The sequence below is a fragment of the Melopsittacus undulatus genome, chromosome 13 (genome assembly GCF_012275295.1).
Source record: "Melopsittacus undulatus isolate bMelUnd1 chromosome 13, bMelUnd1.mat.Z, whole genome shotgun sequence".
Classification (NCBI taxonomy): Eukaryota; Metazoa; Chordata; class Aves; order Psittaciformes; family Psittaculidae; genus Melopsittacus; species Melopsittacus undulatus.
The window spans coordinates 11530942-11558651 of record NC_047539.1 but is presented as its reverse complement, the minus strand read 5'-3'; the positions used below and the strand labels follow the sequence as shown (position 1 = coordinate 11558651).

At 50.6% G+C, this 27710-nt stretch overlaps 2 protein-coding genes across 2 annotated transcripts; both read right to left on the bottom strand.

The window, feature by feature from the left end:
• On the bottom strand, positions 1-23254 carry LOC117436921 (serine/threonine-protein kinase pim-1-like). The gene is given in 8 exon segments (XM_034068995.1): positions 1-64; positions 66-156; positions 398-574; positions 781-1147; positions 1457-1507; positions 1588-1640; positions 1643-2176; positions 23245-23254. Coding segments are annotated over 8 exon segments (1347 nt in total).
• Positions 23255-24401: 1147 nt separating this feature from the next.
• Positions 24402-26191, bottom strand: LOC117436920 (serine/threonine-protein kinase pim-1-like). Its single transcript, XM_034068994.1, is given in 6 exon segments — positions 24402-24467; positions 24469-24557; positions 24799-24975; positions 25182-25548; positions 25864-25914; positions 25994-26191. Coding segments are annotated over 6 exon segments (948 nt in total).
• Between the last annotated feature and the right edge of the window lie 1519 nt (positions 26192-27710).

Sequence of the window (27710 nt, the reverse complement as noted above, 5' to 3'; positions counted from 1 at the left end):
TTACTTGCCTGGCTGCTGGCTCAGGCTGTGAGGGTGGAGTGTGGCTGTCTCCTGGGGCAGTTCATGTTTGCAGCCAAGGGTGGTTGAACACATCCTCCAGGGATGGTCTGGCCCAATCTTTCATGTTCAAGCACCACCTGATGAGCTGCTGGCATTCTGGGGAGAATCCGGGAACCACCACTCAGTTGCAGGAGGCTCCTGCCCACCTTGTGCCACCGTCCGCAGCGCCCAGGCTGGGGTGTGCTCAGAGCTGCACCCAAACCTCCTGCTCCATGATCCGGTTTGGAGGAGAGCAGGATGGCAGGACATGTGCCACCTCCTCCAGCTGACCAAGGGAGATCAGCTGCCACCCTCTAAAACTTGACCTCCCCCTGCTGCCGCCAAGCCGAGTACCTACCAGCAGAGATCTGGCGCTTGAAGAAGAGCTGCCCGCTGGTGATGTCCTCGCAGCACCGGAAGGGGAGGACCCCGCACACCATCTCATACAGCAGCACGCCCAGGGACCAGATGGCCGCCGGACGGCCGTGGTAGCAGTGGTAGAGGAACCACTCCGGCGGGTAGTACAAAGGTGTTCCTACAACAGGATACAGGAACAGCTCATCAGGCGGATGCCGCCTGCTCCCGCATCCTCAGCCGCGCATCCCCAGGGATGCAGGGGCTGCACCGGTGGCCCCATGGACGTGGGGAGACACACTCGGTGTGACCTGCCACTTTGTCACCAGCACGTGACTCTTTTCCCAAACTGCCTGCTGCTGGAAGCACCCTGGGCTGTGCGCTCACCGCTAAATTTGGTGTAGACCATGTTCCTGAGTTGGGTGCTGCAACCAAAGTCAATTAGCTTGATCTTTCCGGTGACCAAGTGGATGATGATGTTGTTGGACTTGATATCCCTGTGCAGGACACCGCGGCTGTGGCAGTGCCGCACGGCCCTCAGCACCTGGAGGAAAATGCCCTGCGCCGGAGACTCGGGCACTAACCCCCGGTTTCTGATTAACTCATAGAGGTCCTGCGATGGCTCCGGACGCTCCAAAACCAGCAGGAAGGAGTCGGGCAGCTCAAACCAATGGAGGAGCTGGATGATGGTGCTGCAGTCGGAGCGCACTTTCCTCATCATGGCTATCTCCATGGGAATGCGGGTGCCGCTGCGCTGCAGGGGGACCATGACACCGTTAGCGGGGCTGATGCTGGCCCGGGGGTCCTGTGCCTCCCTGCCTGGGATGCTCTGATGCCCCCCTGCCCGGCCCCACTGTTCCCAGGTGTCCAAGTCCCCAGGGATGCTCTGGTGCACCCCTAGCCGGCCCAAGGGTACCAGGCACCCTCTGCCCAGGATGCTCCGTGACCCCCGGTGACTCCACAGCCGCTCCCCTCGCGCTGTCCCGCTTTCCCCCCTCCCGGCGCCACCGCCTCACCCCCACCAGCCCTGCCCCACGCTGTGCCGGTGGCCCCGCGCACTCACCCGCTGGCCCCACGAGGAGATGCGCTCCCGAGCCACTTGTTTGATGGCCACCTGCAAGCCGAGAGCAGCGCTGGGCTGAGCCTCGCCTGGCCCCGCCGCCTCCCCGCCCCGCCGCCGGCCCCGCCCCTTACCGGGGTGTTGTCACACAGGCGGACCCCCGAGTACACGGAGCCGAAGCCGCCTCTCCCAGCAGCGGTCCCATTCGGTAGAGCCGCTCGAAGGTCTCCTTGTCATGCCCGACGCGAGAGACGCTGCCGCTGCCGCTGTCGCTGCGCGCGGGGTCCCCGCCGGCCCCCAGCGGCCGCTCCGGGCCGAGCGGAGCCGCATCATTCCCGGCCTTTCCCGGCCGAGGCTCCGCGGCGTGCCGCTCGCCGCCGCTCCCGGGGCGCAGATAGAGCGACGGGTCAATGCGGGTGAGGAGCACCACGGGCACCTTGGCCGAGCGCGCTGCCGGTGCCGGCACCCCCGCAGGGCTCTCGGGGGTCGCGGCTGCCGGGCGGCTGCGGGGCGGGGCCTGGGGGCGGGCCGGGGAGCGCCAGGGGGCGGCGCTGCCTCGCCAGACCCAGCGGCGGCGGCTCGCCCAGCGCCGCCACTGCCAGTACCGGGAGAAGCCGAGCGGCGCCGCGAGCCCCGGCGGGGGGCACCATCGCGGGGAGCGGCGGAGGGAGGGCTCCGGACCGCCGAGAGCTGCCGCCGCCGCGCCGGGTGCTGCTGCCGCTGCTGCCGATGACAAAGTCGCTGCGGCTCAAAAGCCGCTGGAAAAGTCGCTGCCGAAGTCGCTGCCGCTCCAAAGCCGCTCCAAAGCCGCTCCAAAGCCGCTCCAAAGCCGCTGCTGCCGCTGCCGCCGCAGCCTCGCTCTCAACGGCTCTGTCCACGCGGCCGCAGGAGCCCGTGGAACGGCGGAGCGGGCCCTGCCCAGCCCCGCGGCCGGGCTCGTGCACCCCCCGCCCGGCCGCAGCATCCCCGCGGCCGAGCCTTTGTCAACTGAACCTGAGCCTTGGGACCCTGCGAACGAGGCTTTAATAAAGAAGTGAGCCCGGAGGCTTTGGGAAGTCAAAAGGAGGCTTCATTTTACTGCTGATTTTATCCCCTTTTCCCTTTCCTGTCCACAGAGGTGGATTGAGATGAGATCTCAGGAAGCTCTTCCCTGGGAGGTGCTGAGGCGCTGGCACAGGGTGCCCAGAGCAGCTGTGGCTGCCCCATCCCTGGCAGTGCTCAAGGCCAGGTTGGACACAGGGGCTTGGAGCAGCTGCTCCAGTGGAAGGGGTCCCTGCCCGGGGCAGGGGTTGGAGCTGGAGGAGCTTTAAGGCCCCTTCACCGCAGCCCACCCGGTGCCTCTGGGATCCCATGAGGGCGGCTGCTCCGTGAGGAAAGGCCCCGGCCCGTGCTGCCCCTCACGGGGGGCCCGCCGCACCCCCCCCCCCCCCCGACTTATTCTAGAGTTGGAGTTTGTGATCTTAGTGTGTGCATGTGTAGGATACTCCTACTGCAGGTATGAAAAGCAGACTCTAGAAACCTTTGCACTTGTAGCTGTGTGTAACTGGAGGGGCATAAGGACTTTGCTTTCCCTAGGTAATCTGCTGGAGAGAGCTTTGCAGTCAACTCTGTCACAGTCCAGATGTGAGACTGGTGGCCAGTTCCCTCAGCTATCTAAGGCTTGACTTCTCAGGCTTGCTTTAGCAGGAGCCACGCATCTTTTTTCTGGAATGTAGCCTTGACAATGCAAAATGGTCCAGAGCAATGCAGACTTATTCTTGAGGTGGAGGAGAAGCAGTGAAGCTCTCTGTCCTGCAGTGGGCTTTAGGGTTGAACCCTGCTGAGTCTTCCCTTGCCAGGTACCATTACTTGTTGCAAAGTGACTCCTTGGGGTAGTTTAGTTGTGTTTGTCCAGGGGCAAAAGTGTGGGTTTTTTGGGAGATGTGTTTGTTTTGTGCCTGTAAGCAATGGAAGAGACTATTGCATTGTGCCTCTGCTGATGAGATTCAAGGCTGATCGTACCCCAGGCCTTACTGGCAACTCTGAGCCTTTTCTGTCACAAACTTGAAGCGATGGGAAGTGTTGCACTTGTGGAAAAAAATGGAGAAGAAGGATAAGGAAAGCCAGGATTCATTGAAAGAGTAACAAAACATGGCAGTTCAGGTTGTTACTGCTTTGTTTGCTCTACAGCAGTGTTTCAGGTGGTTTGTGGGGGTAAATTTGCATTTTTTGATGAAATGGAGTGAAACCCTGAGATGCTACTTGTTTTTTGCATCCTATAATTTGCCCTAATAGCCAGTGTGACAACACTTACCTTCACAATATTAGATGTAGGGCTCCAGTAGCAAATGAGCATAGAGAGTAATTGCTGCTCCTTTTACTATACTTCTGTGGACAGTATATATTGTGGATGGTATTTTTGATATAATTGGGTTCTTGTTTATGTATATATACTACCTTTCTCAAACGTGATTTTCCAGTATACTCAGGCTTCTCTACAGTGGTAGTTTTTGGCTGCTCTACATGCCTTTCTTGGGGATCAGTTGTCCACATTGACCTTTGTCACTCAGCGGCAAGAGCCGTGGTTGTTTTTCTGTAGTTCTAGTATAGTGGGGGTTTAGGTTTTACTCTCCTTCCCAATATATTGTAATATAAATGGGAGACAAAGCACACCAATTGTAGGACCACCGTCCATTAGCAAAAGTAGGTGTTTGGTATTGTTATACTTCATTACTGTTGCTTTCAAGTTTCACCTTAGGTTACAGAGCTAATAGGTATCTTGGCTACACAAGTGTTAGCAGAAGGAATAAGAGGTTACTGGAACTCCTGAAATATTTTACTGAAGCCTTAGGAAGCCTCTAGGTATGTTTACTTTTAGATAACTTTACAAAGACATGGAAGATGCTACTGTTTCATAAATCATGTTTGTGCTGCTATTAGCAGAAGTATTTGACTATGTTGTAGTTTGTAGTTCTTCATGCTGTCAGCAGGAGTCTTAGCTGTACTATGTACCGTGTAGCTAGTTGTACATCTGGCACTGTTCATTTCGGTGGAACAGACAGTCTGCCTTTGAATCTCATCTTGCAAATGTTTAAGCCCGTGTATACCTCTGTATCTTTCATGTTACCTCACTGAAGACATCCGTACTCCCTACTCACTTGTTTAGAAAACTTTAGATTAAATTCTCTTGTGTCTATGGTTGCTTTATTATATATGTTTTCAACATACTTTTAGGTTCAGAAGGATCTAGTAGTAGATGCTCTGAAACAGAGGAACACGTAACATGCGATTTGCCACGAATGCCGCAGAACATGACACGTATCATTGCATTTCTCAGGCTAAATGAGCTACAAGGACTTGTTACGGCTTTCTGAAAGTTTTAGCTGTACCTCTCCTTTCCCAAACCCCTTCTGTTTCCCCCATTTTCCTGTTCCTCGGTTTCTTTGTGGTTGTGTATCGACCTCGACAGTTTGTTTCCTCCTTTGGCCTTTCCTTCACTAATCATCTGCTCCGATTTTGGTTTTTTTTCCTCTTCAGCAGGTCTGTTGTTGTTCTGTTGCAGCAGTCTGGGTGATCATCATCAGACACTTGGTACAGATTAGAAAGCTCTGCTGGGCAGAAGCGAGGAGCTTCATCCACATGTTGATCACTTGAGCTACTTGTCAAGCAGTATCTTATCTTAAGAAGTGTGCCAAGCTAAGCTCCATTTTGATGCTTTGTTTTATCCAGCTTCAAGGGAAGTGATGCAGGGCCTGGAGCACAAGTGTGCTGGGGAATGGCTGAGGGAGCTGGGGGGTTCAGTCTGGAGAAGAGAGGGCTCAGGGGGATCTTATCGCTCTCTACAGCTGCCTGACAGGAGGATGTAGTAAGGTGGGGTCAGTCTATTCTTGAAAGGAGCAAGCGATAGGACAAGAGGAAATGGCCTCAAGCTGCACCAGGGGAGGTTTAGAGCGGGTATTGGGAAAAATGTCTTTACCAAAAGGGCTGTCATGCACTGAAGAGGCTGCCCAGGGCAGTGGTGCAGTCACCATCCCTGGAGGTATCTGAAGGTGTATAGGAGTGGTACTGAGGGACATGGATTAGTGGTGGCCTTTGCTGTGCTGGGTTAACAGTTGGACTTGATGATCTTAAAGGTGTTTTCCAATCTACATGGTGCTATGTTGCTGATCACGGAGAAGGGAGATGTGCTGAGTATCAGTGTAGCTGAGTACAATCCACAAGCTCAGGGCTCTAAGAAGTTAACTGCAGCCATAAATAAAAGGGGAAATGGCTTCGGAGGTAAATCCTTTCTTAGGCCAAGCAGAGTTAGGCAGGACTGTCCAGGTCCCCACTGCTAATCCCCAGAGACACCCTGTTCCTCTCGCATGCAGAGCTGATGCTTGGAGACCCAGTCACCCCTGCTTGCTCCTAGGGTACTTCACTAGCTTGTTGGCTAGTTCCGCTTGATATTCCATAGGCATCACACACTCACACAGCTCCTCTTGCTCCAGTGGCTGGCACCATGGACACAGGGACCCTCTGGCCTGTGGTCTGCTGCAGCTGCTGGTACCCACACCTCTATCCATACACACATGGGATTGAGAGCCCCTTGCCCAGGAAAGACATAGAAAGGAATTTAATGAGAGAGCAGGACAGACTGTGCTGATGAGCTGAAGGGCACAACCAGGCAAGCATACTGACCAATATTTCCACTTGCCTCTCTTTTTCAGACTTGTGTTCTCCAAATGGCCTAACCATCTCCCTTTCCTGCCTTTGGTTCTGCCCCCAGACATCCTGTAAGTCCTGTGCAATCCTGAGCTATGTTTTGTGTGCATCCTGTGATGTGTCCCACCCCTAAGCAGCAATGCCCTTAGTGTGAAAGATGCTGAGAGAGCTGCTCCCAGTGACCTCCAGTGATGGGCTCCATGCCCAGAGAGTGAAGCTGAGGCTGTGCCAGGGCAGCTGCAGGCAGTTTGGTTGTTGCTTGGGAGAGCTTGACTTGCCCAATCTCTGGGTTTGTGCAGATGGGCCTTTGGGCTGATGGCTCCTGAGATGGACCTGGGAGCAGCCTGCCAGGGTATGGTTTGGGCTTCTCCCCTGCTATTGCATCTCTGGGCTCCTCTGTGGCTGTGCAGATCGGCTTTTCTCACAGAACCTGACCCTTTCACCATACTCTCATCCCCTCAGTAGGTACTCTAAATGAATGTTCTCCAGTGGTCTGAAACACATGCCAAAGAAAGAGTGCATGCCAGCCGGGGCAACCTCCTGGGTACCTGTCTAACACATTACTAATTTCACAGCTCATCCACTATGTGCAAAAGATGTGAAGATGGTAGGTTGCAGGGCACAGTGTTTGGAGAGAAAACATGAAAAAAGGGACATGGAGCAGATGTTTCTGCTGGTATTTCTGTGGCAGTTGGAAAAGTTGGATTGTGTTGGCACTGCAAATTGCTTAGTGATTAATGGAAATGACAGAGATGATGCATTGGTTCTGAATTGGTTTCATGTTGATAGAGGACATCTTGATTGAGATAACGCAAATGAGCTGATAGGAGCATTTGTTTCTGTAATGTTTTAGTTCTCTTCTCAGCTCCTTTGGAAAAGCCTTTTTTGATCAAGTGTTTGTGTGTCTAGCAGTTGTTTTGTAGGTAAGCTGCTGTTTGGTGTGGTTGGTAGCTTTTCAAACATCAGCTTTTCATGTGAGGTTTTAAAAAACAGTCTTATTTTATTTGACATGGGGTTTTCTAATCAGTTAAAGTTTTACTCAATAAAACTTCAATGGAGTAATACACCCAAGTGAGGTACCGTGCTTTTCTTCACAGGATTGCTGGTTGCAGTAGGATCAGATCCAAAAATGGGGGACTGGAATGGAAAGAAAAGGGAAGAGGGGCAGGAAATGGTGACAATTGCAGCTGTAAAAATTAGACTTAGACTTAATTACAGTCTTTGAAATAAGCATGGGAATAATGTCTTTTGAGATGAATAATCATGAATAAGCAAAAATGGTTACTATGAACTTTTAAAGCTCTGTTATATCTTTGTGCAGCTGAGCATTATCTAACATTGAGGAAGGTCAGACAGATCAAATGCTCTGATATGCGAGACAGGAAAGAACTAGCATGAACTTACTTGATGGGGAAGTATCTGTGGGTTTAATCTGTGGCTTTGCTATTTGTAGCCACTTACAGAAATCTTGTATTAAAATAGAATTCCAGATATCTTTTAGCTTTGACCTAAATTTACTGGAGTCATCTCCCCTACTTTGGCCTGTATAGAATTTGCTGAGGTTTTAATTTGTATATCTTGGTCCACTTTAAGAATGCAACCAAGAATTTGTATTATACAGCTGGGAATGTGTAGATCCAGGCTTTTCCCTTGACTCCTCTTTTCCATTGCCCTGGCAATAGGGAGTAAGTGGGAGCAGATAATCATATGTCAGGAGTATGGATTTTTCACGCCTAGTTTTTATAGCAGTCTTGAGGCCTTTTGCATGGGAGAGAGGGATAGGAGAGAAGGGGGTAAGATGTATTGCCAGTGTTGTTCCTGTTGTCTTCCAGCTGGAGAAGACTCAAACAAGCTTCAGGCAGCTTTGAAGCTTCCTGTGGCTGGGAGCAGCGTAAGACCGGCACAAGCGTGGTGAATGTCTAAGTTTCTTTGACAACCTCCCCCTCAGATGCAGTTCCCAGTAAGGTTACACAAACATGCCAAATCACCCAGCTTGAAGATGAAAGTGTGCCTTCATTGGCGATATTTCGCATGGCTTGCAGTTCTCCCTTTCACATGCTTTTACTCTGACCAGTGTTTATTTTGGGCCCAAAGACCCATGCCAGAATGCAGCTGGTTTGGGGTTTTTTAATGTTTTGTGTATCCTTGAATGATTTGATTCTCAGAAGCACCTTGTTAAAAATTGGTGTCTAATTATACTTCTTTCTTGTGGTATCTGTAGGCTGACACTGCTACAGGGATGCTAATTGCCTAATCTATGGCTTCTAATTTAAAATCACTGCTAAATTTGTTTAAAAATCCATTCTGGATTGAAATTAATTTCTCTCTGCCCTCCATTCCCCAGCCCAAAGCAAAGAAAGAGCTAAGAGAGAAAAAAGAAGTATCTCTGCTTTTGCCATAAATGGGCTGTTTTTCTTCTGTATTCATAGTGAATTCCTGAGTTGCAGTACTGTATGGTAACTCAAGTGACAGTCTTCACCCCCACAGTAGTAACTTTATTATCCCAGTGGCAAATAAATGGCAAATAAAGTAGTGCTCTCTTACTTTGATGGCAGCCTCTCTACTTTGTTCCCTTTATTACCGCAATGGTAATCGTCTGGTTTGTAACTTGCAAAAATGAGCCTAGAATCAACTTTACACAAACATGGCAAATTTCCATGTATATTTTGATGTTCCATTCCCTTTTTACGGGGCAGATTGGAATATTGAGCTAATAATGAGAATTCCTTACAAGTTCATCAGCTCCCAGTAGAAGGCAAAGGGAAAGAGTGAGGCGGATACAGCCGCTGGGGAGGTGACAATCCATAATTCCAGAGTGTTAAGAAGGCTGAAGCTTAGATCAGTGGCAGCAGGAAGAGGGTTTCTGCTCAGTCAGGAAGGGGCTTTGCTGATGGGAAGTTTGAGTGACATGACAGCCAATGCAGCAGCAGACAGCAGTGTACACGAGTCCAGCCACAAGGCACTAAAACTCTTTCTGTTGGCTTTTTTTCCCATTTTTTTTGAAGAGTGCATATATGTATTTCCTAAATTTATATATTATATATTATATTGAATATATAATTACCTATAATGTATATTTAAAGAATGATCTTTCTTTTGGAAGGTGTTTTCAGGGTTTTGAAATGCAGAGCAAGTGAGCAATAGGAGCTACTGTGCTTAGGAGGGGTTAACCACCTGTAGAAGCAGAGGCTGAGGAAAACTGATTTTCTGGTTTTGGGTTGTAGGTCTGTGGGTTTTTTTCATTTCTATAGAAGTGGGCTTTATTGCTGGCTTATTTCCCTTTGCAGTTCACTTCCTGTGCTTCCGTGAATGAGGGAAACACTGTTTCAGGATGAGTTGTCAGAGGTGTAGCTTGTGGGATGTGCAAATTCTGCTGTGCTGGGCATTGTCCACTTTTGTATGCTGAGTTTCGTAAAAAATGGGAGAGTCCAGAGCAGAGCAAGAATATTCTAGCACCTTGAAAACACAACCTGTGGCCAAGCTCATAGAATCATAGAATAGTTAGGGTTGGAAAGGACCTCATCTTGTTCCAAGCCCCCTGCCATGGGCAGGGACACCTCACACTAAACCATATCTCCCAAGGCTTCATCCAGCCTGGCCTTGAACACTACCAGGGATGGAGCATTCACAATCTCTCTGGGCAACCCATTCCAGTGCCTCACTACCCTAACAGTAAAGAATTTCTTCCTTATATCCAATCTAAATGTCTGCTGTTTGAGTCTCAACCGTTACCCCTTGTCCTATCACTGCAGTCCCTAATGAATAAACTTGGCCTTTTTGATGTAGAGAAGAGATTCGTATTTGCAAATAGACAAAAGATGGCTGCAAGGAGGAGTAAAGTAAGTTGTTATCAAATTTGTGGTGGATAGAAAGAGAAATGAGTAGTTTAAATTGCAGCAGAGCAGCCTCATGGTATAGAGTGAGTGAGATAAATTCAGCTGCTGAAGGGCTGGTGGAGCTCTAGGCTGCCTCAGTGTGCTGAGGAATTAAACCTAGGGAGATCTGGAGCAGGAGTATGTCAGCAATGACAACAGGGATGTAACTGAGCTTTTCTGGGAGATGGATTAGCTGACCTTTGAGGTTCATGCCAGCCATGTGATTCTGCTGTTACATTGATGATGCTCTTGAGAAAGATGCTGATTTTGTTTTTTCCTGGCACTTATTTTTTATTTATTGCTTAAAATACAGTTTGAGCAATTGAACTGCCTTTTCCCACAACATGGAGTGGAATGATGTTAAGAGTAACAAAACTAAACCCTTAGGCTTCTGTTAACTTGTACTTGAACTGCCATAGGTAAAGTAGTAGCGTAGTGTGTAATAGTCTCTTGCTAATCTCACTTAGGCACAGTGAAAGGATGGTGTTTTGAGCTCTTAGAATTCATTTCACAGCTAGGCAATTGTGAGAGCAAAGCAGGGGTTCATAGAGCGATTGTATCCCAGAAAACAGTCACATCTGTTTCATTCTGAAGGTGTGTGAAGTGCCAGATGCTGTGCTTTGGGGACCTGTAATAGCTCAGCTCAGCATCTGGCTGTGGAGGTCACCTAGTTGTGGTTAAGAAGTAGTGCTTGATAATTATGTAGCGGGCAAAAACAGCAGGAAAAGACTCCTAAAAGGAAAGTGCTGGCTACCTAAGAATCTTCTCTGTGCAGGCCTGGGTTGTGTTTGGTGCTTTTAATGGTCTGGGCTCTTTTAGGTAAGTGTGCTTCCACTTGGGAAGAAAAGTTGAAGTGTACTGAAACAGCTCAAAACATTTTACTTGTATGTGCAGTTCTGCATTGGAACGTCCCCCATTCTTCAGCTTTAATGTCCTCTTTCTATCACTATTTGATGGAGGGGTTTGGGATGATGGTCGTGGGTGTTTCTCCTTGGATTTTGATCTGTAATTTGATTTAGATTTCAGCTCTCATAGCTGAAGGTGTTGGGAGCTTCTGTAAACTGACAGCCTGAAAAAGTTGGAAGGGGTGAACAGGAATGTTCAGCTGAAGTTCCCAACCACATTTACTTTGCCACCAGCAAATGAACAAGGGCACTCTTGGCATTTGGGAATCTGGCAAAAGGTACTTCAGAAACCCTTTCAAACTGACAATAATCAAAATTTAGAATATTTCCCTCTTCTGTCTTTATTTGAAGAATTTTTACAGTTTGGTCTTTGGCATAATGTTGAAGCTTAACAAATGCTGGCATTTGAAAGCAGCCTGTTCCGTGCTCTAATTGTGATAACTACCTACCTAATGTGCTTTCCTTTTCCCATTCCAGGAAACAGAGGGAAGGGTGTTATATCTAAACCCTTGAATTTCCTGTAAAAATGCTCAGTAGGGATAAATGAGTGTCTGATTAACCAGTGTAACTTGGTTTTGTCTTCCATAGAACACTTATCTCTGAACTGTGGCAGTATCTCTGTACCAAGATTGTCCCATCTCCTTGAAAAGAGCAAACCTAGAGTCACATGGCTCCATGTGAAGATGTGCGTACTACAGAGACAAAACTCCCTTGATTTTCTGAAGGAGTTTAGGAAATGAAAGCAGCAGACTTTTGGGAGATCATAAACAGTATTTGTCATCTGGAATGCATCTGTTAACATTTGAGATTTGATATCACTGCAGCTGTACATGAGCAGGGCTGGTATTTAGTGATTGTATTTAGGTGAGAGCATGGGGAGAGAGAAATATTTCAAAAGAAGATTGGTTCTGAATCCCTTAGGAAATCTGCATGAGGTGTCTGAAGACAGGCAAAGAGTTTCCTTGATACTGAAGCAACTTGTTTACCTTAGTCTGGGGAGGAAGGGGAAATGGCTTGGAATATTTCCCAGTTAAACTGTCTAACAGTGTCTATGTAGTGTATAAAAGTGACTTTAGACCCTGTAATGAACATATAAAACCTTCCAGGAAATTCTCCTATAACATCAACAGTTTTAGCTTTGTATTCATGCCACATCCGAATTGGAGACTTTTAGCTCCGCTTTTCCTCCTGCATCTTTATAGTTGGAGGCCTCTGAATGTGTGTTTGTGTGAGATCAGTTACTCATCAGAGCCCAGTGAAACAGCTCATCCTTATGGACATTTGAAATAAAGCCAGTCTTAGCCAGGAGATTGCTTGCAAGAATTGCCAACAAATTAGATGGCTTTTTAGGGTGGATATGAAGTCTTGTTAAACAAACATTGCATTTCCTTTAGCAGCTGATTGATTGATTGCAAACAAAAAAGCTGTACCATCTGTTCCTTGGAAAACAAAGCAGCATTACACATTCCTCCTCTGAAATACTGCACAGAAAAATACTTACATAGTTTACCAGTGATATGTATACAAACACACCAGCTTGCATAAACTACCAGTTTTACTTTTTCTATGCCTGACATGATTTAATTCATTCATGTATAATACACAACTTTGGAATAGTCATCTGTTTCAAGGAGAATATGGGAATTACTAGAAAAGCTTCTACCTATAATGCTTATTATCATGCTGGAGCTATTAATGATAACACAATTTGACAAGCAGTCTTATGACTTGAAATAAAAAACAGTATGGAGAGGTGAAGGAAAACTACCTGCTAAAGCAATGAAGCTTCCAGTAAATAGGGTGAAATTGTAGACCTTGCTGGAACAGAGTATTCTTTATGTAGCTCAGTAAAAGGGGAGCTGCAGAGCTGTGTAGAGACAAGTATTCCATCTAGTGAGAAATTTCAGTTTTGAAACTTGATGTTATTCTGAGTTGTAATAAAACCTGAAAAATCCTAAGATTTACACCAAAAAGCTTCCCAGTTTTCTTTTTGTATCTCCTAAATGTATGTTGTGTTAATGAAAGTGTCGCCGTTCGTGATGTAAATCTTAAACCACTGTATAACCAAGTTCTGAACCACAATATTTTCAAGAATGGTTTAAAGATCCTCTTAAAGTTTGGTTGTTCCTCCCCCTCCCACCCACCCTCTCCCCCAGCCGAGTTATTGGAATTCTCTTCCTATCGTGGCTTTCTGTCACATGCCAACAGAATCAAATTGTGTGCCTCAAGCTTTTAATCCCATGTGTTTCTGTTGGAGAGATCCTTTGTTGCCTGTGAATGTCAGTGACATTACTTTAATCTCAAGGGTATAGTTCTTGTTATATAAATAAGACAGTTTGTTGTCATTATGGATTTTTTACTCCAAGATATGAAGATCCTTATTGTTGTGGTTTAATTCATTCCAGCTACTCATGAACTCTCTTGTGAAGCATGCAAACACTTGGGCAAAACTTCCAATTACTACTGGATAGATCCAGATGACAGTGGGGCACTGAGGCCTTTGAAAGTTTACTGCAACATGACAGGTAAATGCATTTTATTTGCTAAGTCAGTTTTGGGTTTTTTTCTTTAATGCACTTTGGAGAAGAAGTCTGTTCTTAATTCATATTTCTAAGCAAAAGGCAAATAATTGCTAAAAGCTTTTACATGAGAGAGGTCATCGAATCTGTAGTGACCATTCAGTGTAGTCTGAGCAAGGTAGTAGTTCTCCATTCTATAAGCTTTGCAAATCACAGCTATTAATCAGCCTTAACTGGCTTCTGTCCTCAGTGGTGCATCATTGTTTTACAATAAAGAGTAGATATATATATGGCTATTTGGCAAAGTTATATATCGACATATTTTGTGGTTCAGTAATGTCTGTTGTTCATGGAGTCCTGTAGAAGGCAGAAGAGTCAGACTTTCTTTCTGTCCAGGTATTGCCGACTGTCACATAGCACCACAGGCAAGGAAGAGAAATTAATTGCAAGTCAAAAACCAGACCACAGGAGTTACCTGTTTCTTGCCTGTTTTTGTCCTTTTGACTGGTGTTAGAAGAACATGCCTTGTTTAACTTGTGACACCACATATATAACTACATTAGCTTTTGGGGTTGTTGTGTGGATTTCTACGTTTAACACTACTTTTGCATGAAGAGTTTCCCATCGTGGCATACTCATCAAGATGTCTTGGTTGTCTGTGTTGCCTGCTGAGGCAAAAAAAAAAGGATGGCAGTTGAGAAAAGGGGTCAGTTTTCTGCAGTCGAGAGTGTATTATTTCTTTGGTCTGTTAATGCATGACAATTGTCCCAGCACTTTTTCTGATACAAAATACTGAGTAACAGAGACAAGAGACATGTGTTGCGGCTTTCCCCCAAGTGTCTGCATAATGAGTTTGGATTTCAGTCTGTTTGCATTGAAAACTGAGCATCCATACATGTCCTCGAACTTCAGCAACATGAATGCAAAAACACTATCATAAGTAGAAATGGCAGCTCTGCCTCTTTTGGGATCGCAGTTCCTGAAATTCACATACCTCTTGCTGAAAGCAGAAACGTGTCCGTGTCTGTGTCTGTGCATGGGAGAGATTGAGAGGGGCAGAGAGGGGAAAGCTGACTTGAAGTAGGATGAGTGGCATATGCAGCAGACCCCAGGTCAAGAGCTCATAGGTAGACAGCCTGTTGGAGAACAGATGGCCATTGTTTCATGTTGCCATTGATGCCTGCATTTGTATAATAAAAACATATGTAAAAGTAGCCCAATCTAAGATCTAAGTTGTAGATTTCTGGACCATTTTCAAATGTACACCTCTTTAGCTGGAAGACTGACCTCTGCCTTGACTGAAGCCATCTGACTACTGTGTTTTAGGACAGTGCGAAACAACAGTGTCCTGGTCGAGTTGTCTCTACCCCAGGACACACATTACATCTTGGCTTTATTGTTTTTGGTTAACCAGGATTTTTCTAGTTGAGGACCTTGCTACTGAGAGGCAAATGTAGACCACTGCAATGTATCATCTTGCAAGGGCTGAAGATGGTCGTGTCCCAGAAGCAGTAGCTGGGACAGCATGCAGAAGTGTGGGTGGGGAACACCACAGGAAATTTATAATTTCCTTGCTTGTAGATTGCTTTTTCCCCTTTGGTTTTATATGTCTAATCTTACTCCAAGGGCTCTTCTGCCTACCCAGCACATACAATTTATCAGGAATTCTGCAGGGAAAGGTAAAGAATAACAGTCCTTATCAGAGGGATGGATGAGAACTGAGAGCCAGGATCTAAATGCTTGTTCCAGAGAACAACATTTGTTGTGTGCATGTCGTTCTTTGTCTCTGGTGAACCCCTCTGCTGTCAGAAGCTCTTCCTTCACTGTCACAGATACTCCTCCAATTTTTGTAAACTTGATGTAAAACAACTGCTGTCTCATGTACATCAGTATGGAAAGATTATGCAGAGCTTTTCAACTCATTTCATGTAAAAATATTCATTGTGTAATAGTTTTGCAGATTTGGCAGGTAAATTTCGGTGTAAAAAGGGTCAAAATAATTAGAAGATGAAGTAATATTCTAGTGAATAAATGAACGCTCTTCACTTTCTTTCTTCATTTTTATCATCTTAGAAAATAAATAGGTCTTTACAGCACCAAGCCTTAAAAACTTGCTTGCTTTGAAGTGATAGGATAGATATGATAACATTCACCGCTGCTTTTGGGGCTCAGCCATCCAGCCAGTGTCAGATGCCAAAAAGAATACACCTCTCATGACCGTGAGAATACACCTCACAGACCGTTTGGCTGTGTGGCCAAAACACCACAACAGAGGAACAACCCATTGCTGCACCAATCAAGAGGAAAAATGCTAGTGCCACCAAGAAAGAGAAGCAGTGGACAGCAGTAGGAGATTCTGCTTTGAAAGATAGGGACAGTGCAACAGGTTGCCCAAAGAAGTAGTAAATGCTCCGTCCCTTCCAGCGGAAGAGGCCAGGGTTGCAAGGGACCTTAAAGCTTCTCCAGTTCCAACCCCTGGCATGGGCAGGGACACCTTCCACTAGAGCAGGTTGCTCCAAGCCCGTGTCCAACCTGTCTTTGAACACTGCCAGCGATGGGGCAGCCACGGCTTCTCTGGATTAATGAGGGTTAATGTCCCTCACTAAGGTGAACTTGGGGTCCAGTCTGTTGATGTGATCAGTGAGGTGCCAGGTATCTGCTGCTGCAGGTGCGTGCTGTGAAGACAGGGAAGGGTAGGAGGTTGATGGTGACTTTCTCTAGAGGCTGGAGAAGAAAAGCTCTTCCAGAGGATGTAGTGACGTGTATTCCTCTGACAGGAAAAATCAACCCAAACCCAAGGCTAACAACCAAGTATCTGGCCAGGTATACTGCTGCTGTGCTGCTGTCAGGGGACAGGGGCTGCTCTGCCAGGTGTTTGCAGCAGTTTGCATTGCATTTCTGTCCCAGCCAGCCCTCAAGCCATGGGGCCCAGCCCAGCTGACCAAAGCTGCTGTTGCCTGTCCAAGGGCTGCAGGGGCTGAGAGCTTGGATCTCCCAGGGGAAGGAATGGAACTGAAAGCCCATGGAAGCATCAGATAGATGATGAAGGAAGCTGCATCTTTCGGCCCAGGGAAGTTGCTTCTCGTGGTGGGAGGAAGCTGTTAAGGTGGGGAAGGGGAAGCTCAATTTGGCGATGAAGCTTGAGCCCAGGGATATTCAATGACATTTATCCTGCTCTGCTATTAACACTGGTGTAGGTTTTTCCTGTGACTGATTCCAGGAGAAATATTTTCCCTGCAAATAGGACTGAACACCTGAAAAATAACCAGGGTCTGTTGTGTATTACAGCAAAGTAAGAGACTGGTTTGAAATGAATATTCAGATGGGAGGTTTAAAATAAATACATTTCAAATGAAGGCTAGAGTGGGACATGAAAAATCAACAAGCACTTACTGTGTATTAGCCTGATAATAAATCAACCTCATTTCCCTCAATCATAAAAGTTTATGCTACCACTGTACCAAAAAGAGCTGTAAAACCCCAGCTTTTTGCAATTTCACACACAGAGAAACAGAGCAGATGCCTCAGGATGATGGGAGGAGCTTTGCTCCAGTGCACAAAGCAGTGGTGCAGGTATATGTTAACATGTCTTAGAGGCCTTATTCTTGAAAAGTATTTCATATGCTCTAACTTAAGAGCAGCTGCTTTAGACAATCTACAGATTTCAGGTATCCCCAGGAAGAGAAAAACCCTACATCTGCAGTTATGCAGGAGTTCTTACCCAGCACTATACCCAGGTCATGCTTTAAGAGTCTAGATGAACATAAGTTTTTAATCAAGAGCCCTGAAGGTGAGAGCAGCAGGCAAGAAGTGAAGCCAAAGGTGAGCCCTGACAAGAGGATGTGCTCAATGCTAAAGGTGAAAAGTAGCACCCTCCATTCCATGCCAATCCATTGCCTCCCATCCCATGCCGTTCCCTACACCCAGCCCGAGCTGAATAACAGTGGCACTGCTATTGCCCTGCAATGCCAGGGTTTTTCAGCTCCAAAACCACTTTCAAGGAGGTGAAACACAAAGCTTACAAGTGGAAAAAAGCTTTTAATTTAGGATTTCATTTGATTTTAGTTTGGTTTCTTATCTTTGACCGAATTTTCCATGATGTTCCATCATGGGGTTTTGCTGTGGGTTGGTTTCAGGGGTGATGCTCACAAGCATCCAGGCCTTGCAAGCACAGTGCTGCTGTGCAGAAGGCAGAACCCCCGCATACGTATACGGAGCCAAGGGAAGAGCAGCAGTGGCTCCCTCTGCGAGCTTGCAGTGGAGCTGGAGAGTGGGAGGGCAGGAGTGCTGGGCTGCAGGTGCGAGAGCAGCGGGCAAGAAGCGAGCCCAAAGGGGAGCCCTGTCAAGGGGCTGTGCTCAGTGCGACAGAGGAAAGCAGCAACGTCCAGGGGCTACCCCGGGAGTGGTGAAAGCTTCCTCCCCCCACATGCATGGGGGCATGAGGGGCCACCTGCATGGAGCAGGAGCAGCAGCCCTTGGGCCACAATAGCCCAAAGGAGCCCTGTCAGGGGCTGGCTCACCGCTGCAGGGGAAGGCAAAAAACCCGCGGGGACACTGGCAGGCCCTTCATGCGGGAAAAAAAGCCTTCCCCCCCCAGCTGCAGGACACCAGGGGCCACCTTCATGGTGCACGAGCAGCAGGCAGTAGTGCAGCCAGAATGGAGCAGAGGAGCCCTGACAAGTGGTCCTGCTCCATGCTCAGAGGAAGGCAAAAAACCCCCAGGACCAGAGCCAATGTGGCCCGGGGGAAAATTCCTTCCTGACCCCAGCACTGGCGATCGGCTCTCCCTGAGCATGGGAGCAGGACCGGCTCCTGCTCCACAGGCTGCTCACGCCTCCCCGCAGGTGCCCAAGCCCTATTCTCCCTCAGTCTGGAGCCACCTCAGGGGCTGCTGAGAGTGGCCAAAAGCCCCTGGCCTCATGGAGCCTGGGGGCAAGAATCCATCCTTCCTACACGTGGCAGGGCATCAGTGGCTGCTCCAAAGCGCTGGCATCTCTGCAAGCATGTCCGCATCCCATTGCTGATGGCTTCTGCCCCTGGCTGCGTGGGGGATGAGAATGGTGAGCTCTGCGGTGCTCCTCCAAAAGGCATTCCTAGAATCTAGCCCTGCCTATCCAGCTGAAAAGGATTGCTATCCCTGCCGTGTGCTAAGAAGCTGGCCCTGCCAGGAGCTGGCTTTGCAGCGCAGAGCTCTGAATCTCTTCTCTGAAACAAGGGGAACATAAAATCACAAAATGGAATATATAAACCTTTAAAATTAGTTGTAAGTAATGTTAAGTTCGATGGCTTTGTAGCAGTAGCAGTGGAAAGTTACTGAGGTGCTTAGTACATAGAAGAAATAATAGAGTCCAGCTAGAGAAGATACTGGCATAAATAAATCGTTCTTGTTGAGGTAGTTTTAAGAAAAACAGTCTAGAAAAACAGGACGCAGGGATAAGGAGTATCTGGGAATAGCAGGTGTCCAGGATGGGCTATGGGTAAACTAACTGATAAGTAGGAGGACAAGGGACTCTTATGTCTCTGGTGCTAACGAATTCTGTATGCATGCGGGGAGCTTTCTGGAAAATGATGTAATCCATATGTAGCCTCATGAATATGTATGTGTGCCCAAGGGCTATATAAGGATGGCTTGTGTAGCAATATGGGAGACACACATTAGGAGGAGTTATCCCCCGTGTCTTCTGGTGCAGCAATAAAGAATAGCTGCTTGTGAGCTTGAAAACTGTGTTGGCAAGTTTGTTCCTGTAGTTGTCTCTGTATCCATTTGCCACCCCAGGTGGGAGCCTCTCTGCTTGGCTGCAGGACCTGCTGAGGACAGGGCTCCCAGGGCCCTCGGGAATTTTTCCCGGAGGGACCCCTCGACTCATTGGATCAGTGCAGGAGCAGACAAGGACCATCTTCATCAAAGGTATAGTCTGTAAGGTGCAGGGGGCATCTCGGTTTGGTAAATTGGGTTGGTAAGCGTACGCATGGTTTGGAAGCCTTCCATAAATCCAGATAGGAAATCTCGTAGGTAAAGGCGTATACCCGGCTGCTAGCGTCCGTTGGTATACACTCGCAAGAAGCAGGGGGCTTCTTGTGATTTGGGTGAGTCCTACAAGACACAGGGGGTGTCTTGTGGACACGGTTTTGAACCTTATTGGTATAAGTATTCGAATTGGTATTGGTATCCGATTTGTTCCGGTTCGTTCTAGTGCTGATTTTGGTTCTGTGATTTTGGTATCGGTGACAGATTGTTAAAATTGTGTTATTAACTGTGGTCTGTTTGATAGAATTTTAGTCTCTGTATCTGTTCCAAGTGTTGTAATTGTGTGCAGTGTGTCTGTGGGATCCCGTGTGTGTGTGAGAGATTGATAATGGGAAATCAGCAGAGTGAAGAGATCATGCAAAAGAGTCCTTTAGGGTGCATGTTGGCACACTGGAAAGAACTGGGAGGGTCTCCTGGGGGCTCGGTAAATAAAAGAGCATTGGTAAAATATTGTAACCAGTGGTAGCCTTTGTACACCCCAGAAGATCAGGAAAAATGGCCTAAAAATGGAACTCTGAATTATAACACATTGTTACAATTAATGTTGTTTCTGAGGCAGCAAAGAAAATGGAATAAAGTGATGTATGCAGATATGTTTTCACGTTGAGAAATCACCCGGAGTGGCAAAGAGAACGTGGAATTAATATAGCACCTTCAGATCCCTTAATTTTAGCTTTAGAAAAAGAAAGGAAGCAGGCAGGGAATAATTGGAAAGATGTTGTTCTGGTTGTGATATTGGGGAAATTTGTTTGAAACTTAAGAAAAGAGCTGAGGATCATAGGGTTGAGGATAGAATGGAGGATTATATATCCCCAAAAGTACCGGATCAGAATCCACCTCCGATCGAGGAGGAAACCCCTGATTCAGATGTAAAACAAGAACAAAGTGTAAAACAAGAACAAGGTGTGAAACAAGAACAAAGTGTGGAACAAGAACAGAGTGTAAAACAAATTCCCTCCCCGCCCGTTGCTGCCCAGATTCGTAGTAAAACTAAGACTGTTCTGCAAGCCCCTCTGAGGGAAGCAATGGGACCGGAGGGATGTACCAAAATAAAAGTGAATTTTTCTTTAGGAGATTTGGATAGATGGAAACAGATTGCAAAAGAGAATCGAAATGACCCTATAGGGGTAGCAAAGAAATTTGAGATCCTGGTAAAAAGTCAAGATCCTGACTGGAAGGATATAGATGTCATCCTGGATGCATTAACAGAGACAGAAAAACAGTTAGTTATAAAAACTGCTTGCACTCAGGTAAATGCCCAGATTTCTGCAGGGGCAATGGATGGGAGGGTTGAAGATCATACTCCCCTTACAGCTCCAGATTGGGATGATGATGATGATGGAGATGATGCATCTTTAAAAAGATACCAGAATACCAGAAGATACCAGAAAAGATACCAGAATCTGCCCAGCCTGTAGCTCTGCTGGGATTTCAGGGCCGTCTGGATGCTCCCCCTGTTGATCGCTGGGCTGGCTGCTGACTCCTTATGGCAGCCGCCTTCCACCGTGTTCTCAGACCCATTGGGGAGAGCACTGAGCAAGGCACTCCTGTCACGGGTGTTGGGGATGGTGTCGTCGTCGTTCCCCTGCCTTGCCACGGCTGCTGGCTCTTTGGATCTGACACCCGTTCACCACTTTCTCAGGCACATCAGGGAGAGCACTGAGCAAGGCACTCATCCCATGGGTGCTGGGGATGCTGTTCTGACTATTCCCCAGCCCTGCCACAGCTGCTGGCTCCTTGCAGCAGCTGCTCTCCACCGTGTTGTCAGTCATGGTCAGGGCGAGCATAGAACAGGCAGACAAATCATAGACCCCAGGGACAGAGTCCTCATTGTCTGCCAGCCTGCCACGGCTGCTGTTCTTTCTGGCTGCTGCCCTCCTCTGCACTCTCAGTCAGGTCAGGGAGTGCTTTGAGTAAGTCCATCAAATCATAGACATCAGGGCCACTGTCCTTGGTGTTCTCCAGCCCTGCCACTGCTGCTGGCTCCTTGGAGCAGCCACTCTCCTCCACATTCTCAGGCACAATAGGGAGACCACTGAGCCAGGCACCCCTGTAATGGGTGTTGGGGATGGTGTCCTCGTTGCTCCCCTGCCTTGCCACGGCTGCTGGCTCTTTGGATCTGACACCCTTCACCACTTTCTCAGGCACATCAGGGAGAGCACTGAGCAAGGCACTCATCCCATGGGTGCTGGGGATGCTGTTCTGACTATTCCCCAGCCCTGCCACAGCTGCTGGCTCTTTGCAGGCCTTAGAGTAGTGCCATTGCTGCTTCCCAGAGTTGGAATAGCTGCAGGCCTGAAAACTGGTGGTGGAGTAACTGCAGTGCTTCTGCCTGGGGCTGGATTGGCCAAAGTGCTTGTTGATGGGGCTGGAACAGGCACAGTGCCTGTCCTTTGCATTCAAGTGGCTGATGTGTCTGCCATGGTACTTTGAGTATCCACAGTGCTTGTGGATTGGTTTGGAAAAGCCTCACTGCTCGTGAATGAGGTTGCAGCAGCTGCAGTGTCTGTCTCAGGCATTGGAGTAGCTGCACTGCTGTTGCTGGCACTGCAGTAGCTGCTATGCTTGTTGCAGTTGACACACACTGCAGGTATTCCAGCCACATCAATCAGCAGTGAGGCTTCTCCAGTGCCAGCCACAAGCACTGTGGCTTCTCACTGCCTGCCAAAGCCCTGTGGCTACGGCAACCCCAGTAACTGGGACAGTGGCTACTACATGGCAATGATAGGCATAAACACTGCAGCTATTCCAGCCACTGCAACAAGCACAGCTGCTGCTGCAGTGCTAGCCACAGCAGTGCAGCTACTTCAATGCCTGAGACAGACACTGCCACTACTGCAGCCTCATTCAGGAGCAGTCACATGCAGTGTGGGTACTCAAAGTACCGTGACAGACACATCAGCCACTTGAATGCAAAGGACAGGCACTGTGCCTGTTCCAGCCCCATCAACAAGCACTTTGGCCAATCCAGCCCCAGGCACAAGCACTGCAGTTACTCCACCACCAGTTTTCAGGCCTGCAGCTATTCCAACTCTGGGAAGCAGCAATGGCACTACTCTAAGGCCTGCAACGTATGCAGTGGCTACGTCAACCTCCTCTACAAACAGTGCGGCTTCTCCAACACCATTGACACGCACTGCTGCTTCTCCAGCCCCATTGGCAAGCAGTGAGGCTTCTCCAAACCCAAGGCCTAAGAACTGTGTTTGCTGAAACCATGGGGGGGTCAGTTGGGGGGGCAGTTGTGGGTCTGGGCGGTGACTTGGGGGCAGTTGTGGGTTTGGGAGAATCAGTTGGGGGGCAATTGTGGGTGTGGGGGGGGTCTCTTTGGGGCAGTTGTGTGGCTGTGGAGTTACAGGGGGATGACTTTGGGAACAGTTGTGGGTCTGGGTGATCATTGGGGGGTCACTTGTGGGGCAGTTGTGGGTCTGGGGAGTACCCACACTGCACGTGGCTTGGTTTGGAGAAGCCTCACTGCTCGTCAATGAGGTTGCAGTAGTGGCAGTGTCAGCCTCAGGCATTGGAGCAGCCGCACTGCTGTGACTGGCACTGCAGTAGCTGCTATGCTTGTTGCAGTGGCTGGAATAGCTGCAGTGTTTTTGCCTGTCAGTGCCACATAGTAGCCACTGCCCCAGTAACTGGGGTTGCAGTAGCCACAGGGCTTGTGGCTCGCATTGGAGAAGCATCACTGCTGATTGATGTGGTTGGAATACCTGCAGTGTGTGTGTCATTGGAGCTGTAGCAGCCACAGCACCTGTCCTTGGCATTGGAGTAGCCCGTGTACCTGCTGCCATGGTTGTAGTAGACACAGTTCTTAGGCCTTGGGTTGGAGAAGCCTCACTGCTTGTTGATGGGGCTGGAGGAGCAGCAGTGTGTGTCACTGGCATTGAAGAGGCTGCAGTGTTTGTGACTGGCACTGGAGTAGCTGCAGTGTTTGTGGCTGGGGTTGACGTAGCCACTGTATACATAGCAGGCCTTAGAGTAACACCATTGCTCCTTCCTAGAGATGGAGGAGCTTCAGAGCTGAAAACTGGTGGTGGAGCAACTGCAGTGCTTGTGCCTGGGGCTGCATTAACTGCAGGGCATGTTGAATTGGCTTGTAGTAGCCACATTGACTGTCCTTGGCGTTCGAGTGGCCAATATGTCTGTCTCTGTACTTCTAGTACCTGCAGTACCTGTGGCTTGGGTTTGAGAAGCCTCACTGCTCGTCACTGAGTTTCGAGTAGCCGCACTGCTTTTTTGCCCTTGTTGGAATAGCAGCAGTGCTTGTCAGTGGAGTCGTATCAGCTGTAGTGACAGTCCTTGCCATTGGAGTAGTCACGGTGCCTGTTGCCATGGTTGGTGTCATCGCAGTGGTTGTGGTTGGTGTTGGAGTAGCTGCAGTTCTTGTGGCTGGTGTTGCAGTAGCCGCATTGTCTGTTGCTTTGCTATTAGGTCTTGCCTGCCCTCACTGCAGAGCATGAGAGACTGAATCAGCCTTGCTCAGGGGAAGTGCTAATCAGAAACCACTATACAATCTGGTGTTACCAGCGTTATCCTCAGACTAGAGCCGAACCTAACCACTGCCTCAGCTACAAGAGCAGAATGAACTCTTACGAGGTGTCCCTCTGACACCTGTTGCCCTCCAAAGAACCCAGAAACCAATCCCCACAACCCCCCAATAACTGCAAAAGTCCCCCCAAAACACCCTATCCCCCAATAAACACCCAACCTCACCAAGGTCCCAAAACTGCAAAACACCAAACCCACCAACTCTCCGCTAAAACCCACAAGGTCCCCCCAAGAAACCGACCCCCAAACCCTCAAAGTCTCCAAAAAATCCCCACAGGCCCCAAAACTCCATCCTAACCCTCCAAGAGCCCAAATCCTCGCCAAAAACCCCAACCTCCCAAAACCCCCAAACCCCACAAACCCCACGCTCCCCCCAGAAGGCACCCGGGCTTACTTGCCTGGCTGCTGGCTCAGGCTGTGAGGGTGGAGTGTGGCTGTCTCCTGGGGCAGTTCATGTTTGCAGCCAAGGGTGGTTGAACACATCCTCCAGGGATGGTCTGGCCCAATCTTTCATGTTCAAGCACCACCTGATGAGCTGCTGGCATTCTGGGGAGAATCCGGGAACCACCACTCAGTTGCAGGAGGCTCCTGCCCACCTTGTGCCACTGTCCGCAGCGCCCAGGCCGGGGTGTGCTCAGAGCTGCACCCAAACCTCCTGCTCCATGATCCGGTTTGGAGGAGAGCAGGATGGCAGGACATGTGCCACCTCCTCCAGCTGACCAAGGGAGATCAGCTGCCACCCTCTAAAACTTGACCTCCCCCTGCTGCCGCCAAGCCGAGTACCTACCAACAGAGATCTGGCGCTTGAAGAAGAGCTGCCCGCTGGTGATGTCCTCGCAGCACCGGAAGGGGAGGACCCCGCACACCATCTCATACAGCAGCACGCCCAGGGACCAGATCGCCGCCGGACGGCCGTGGTAGCAGTGGTAGAGGAACCACTCCGGCGGGTAGTACAAAGGTGTTCCTACAACAGGATACAGGAACAGCTCATCAGGTGGATGCCGCCTGCTCCCGCATCCTCAGCCGCGCATCCCCAGGGATGCAGGGGCTGCACCGGTGGCCCCATGGACGTGGGGAGACACACTCGGTGTGACCTGCCACTTTGTCACCAGCACGTGACTCTTTTCCCAAACTGCCTGCTGCTGGAAGCACCCTGGGCTGTGCGCTCACCGCTAAATTTGGTGTAGACCATGTTCCTGAGGAGGGTGCTGCAACCAAAGTCAATTAGCTTGATCTTTCCGGTGACCAAGTGGATGATGATGTTGTTGGACTTGATATCCCTGTGCAGGACACCGCGGCTGTGGCAGTGCCGCACGGCCCTCAGCACCTGGAGGAAAATGCCCTGCGCCGGAGACTCGGGCACGAACCCCCGGTTTCTGATTAACTCAAAGAGGTCCTGCGATGGCTCCGGACGCTCCAAAACCAGCAGGAAGGAGTCGGGCAGCTCAAACCAATTGAGGAGCTGGATGATGGTGCTGCAGTCGGAGCGCACTTTCCTCATCATGGCTATCTCCATGGGAATGCGGGTGCCACTGCGCTGCAGGGTGACCGTGGCACCGTTAGCGGGGCTGATGCTGGCCCGGGGGTCCTGTGCCTCCCTGCCTGGGATGCTCTGATGCCCCCCTGCCCGGCCCCACTGTTCCCAGGTGTCCAAGTCCCCAGTCCCAGGGATGCTCTGGTGCACCCCTAGCCGGCCCAAGGGTACCAGGCACCCTCTGCCCAGGATGCTCCGTGACCCCCGGTGACTCCACAGCCGCTCCCCTCGCGCTGTCCCGCTTTCCCCCCTCCCGGCGCCACCGCCTCACCCCCACCAGCCCTGCCCCACGCTGTGCCGGTGGCCCCGCGCACTCACCCGCTGGCCCCACGAGGAGATGCGCTCCCGAGCCACTTGTTTGATGGCCACCTGCAAGCCGAGAGCAGCGCTGGCTGAGCCTCGCCTGGCCCCGCCGCCTCCCCGCCCCGCCGCCGGCCCCGCCCCTTACCGGGGTGTTGTCACACAGGCGGACCCCCGAGTACACGGAGCCGAAGCCGCCTCTCCCCAGCAGCGGTCCCATTCGGTAGAGCCGCTCGAAGGTCTCCTTGTCATGCCCGACGCGAGAGACGCTGGCCGCTGCCGCTGTCGCTGCGCGCGGGGTCCCCGCCGGCCCCCAGCGGCCGCTCCGGGCCGAGCGGAGCCGCATCATTCCCGGCCTTTCCCGGCCGAGGCTCCGCGGCGTGCCGCTCGCCGCCGCTCCCGGGGCGCAGATAGAGCGACGGGTCAATGCGGGTGAGGAGCACCACGGGCACCTTGGCCGAGCGCGCTGCCGGTGCCGGCACCCCCGCAGGGCTCTCGGGGGTCGCGGCTGCCGGGCGGCTGCGGGGCGGGGCCTGGGGGCGGGCCGGGGAGCGCCAGGGGGCGGCGCTGCCTCGCCAGACCCAGCGGCGGCGGCTCGCCCAGCGCCGCCACTGCCAGTACCGGGAGAGCCGAGCGGCGCCGCGAGCCCCGGCGGGGGGCACCATCGCGGGGAGCGGCGGAGGGAGGCTCCGGACCGCCGAGAGCTGCCGCCGCCGCGCCGGGTGCTGCTGCCGCTGCTGCCGATGACAAAGTCGCTGCGGCTCAAAAGCCGCTGGAAAAGTCGCTGCCGAAGTCGCTGCCGCTCCAAAGCCGCTCCAAAGCCGCTCCAAAGAAAGCCGCTCCAAAGCCGCTGCTGCCGCTGCCGCCGCAGCCTCGCTCTCAACGGCTCTGTCCACGCGGCCGCAGGAGCCCGTGGAACGGCGGAGCGGGCCCTGCCCAGCCCCGCGGCCGGGCTCGTGCACCCCCCGCCCGGCCGCAGCATCCCCGCGGCCGAGCCTTTGTAAACTGAACCTGAGCCTTGGGACCCTGCGAACGAGGCTTTAATAAAGAAGTGAGCCGGAGGCTTTGGAAGTCAAAAGGAGGCTTCATTTTACGCTGCTTTTTTATCCCCTTTTTCCTTCCTGTCCACAGAGGTGGATTGAGATGAGATCTCAGGAAGCTCTTCCCTGGGAGGTGCTGAGGCGCTGGCACAGGGTGCCCAGAGCAGCTGTGGCTGCCCCATCCCTGGCAGTGCTCAAGGCCAGGTTGGACACAGGGGCTTGGAGCAGCTGCTCCAGTGGAAGGGGTCCCTGCCCGGGGCAGGGGTTGGAGCTGGAGGAGCTTTAAGGTCCCTTCACCGCAGCCCACCCGGTGCCTCTGGGGATCCCATGAGGGGCGGCTGCTCCGTGAGGAAAGCCCCGGCCCGCGCTGCCCCTCACGGGGGTCCCGCTGCACCCCCCCCCTCCCTCTGACGAGTGCGGCTGCTCCTGCGCATGTGCCGGAGCCCAGACTACAGCTCCCAGCGTGCCCCGCGCGGGGGGGGGAAAAGCCGTGCTCAGATTGGCTGTGGCGAGCCGCCCAGGAGTGAGGCGGGCTGCACCCGGGGTGCATGGCGGGGCGGCAGAGAGGGAAGCAGGAAGTGGGGGTGGAGAGTGGGTTGGGGAAGCGGGACTGGGGGTGCTGAGAGCTGAGGAGCGGGGCTGGGGTGCTGAGAGCTGAGAGCGGGGCTGGGGGTGGCTGAGAGCTGAGGAGCGGGGCTGGGGGTGCTGCAGAGCTGAGGAGCGGGGCTGGGGGTGCTGCAGAGCTGAGGAGCGGGGCTGGGGGTGCTGGCAGAAGCTGAGAGCGGGGCTGGGGGTGCTGCAGAGCTGAGGAGCGGGGCTGGGGGT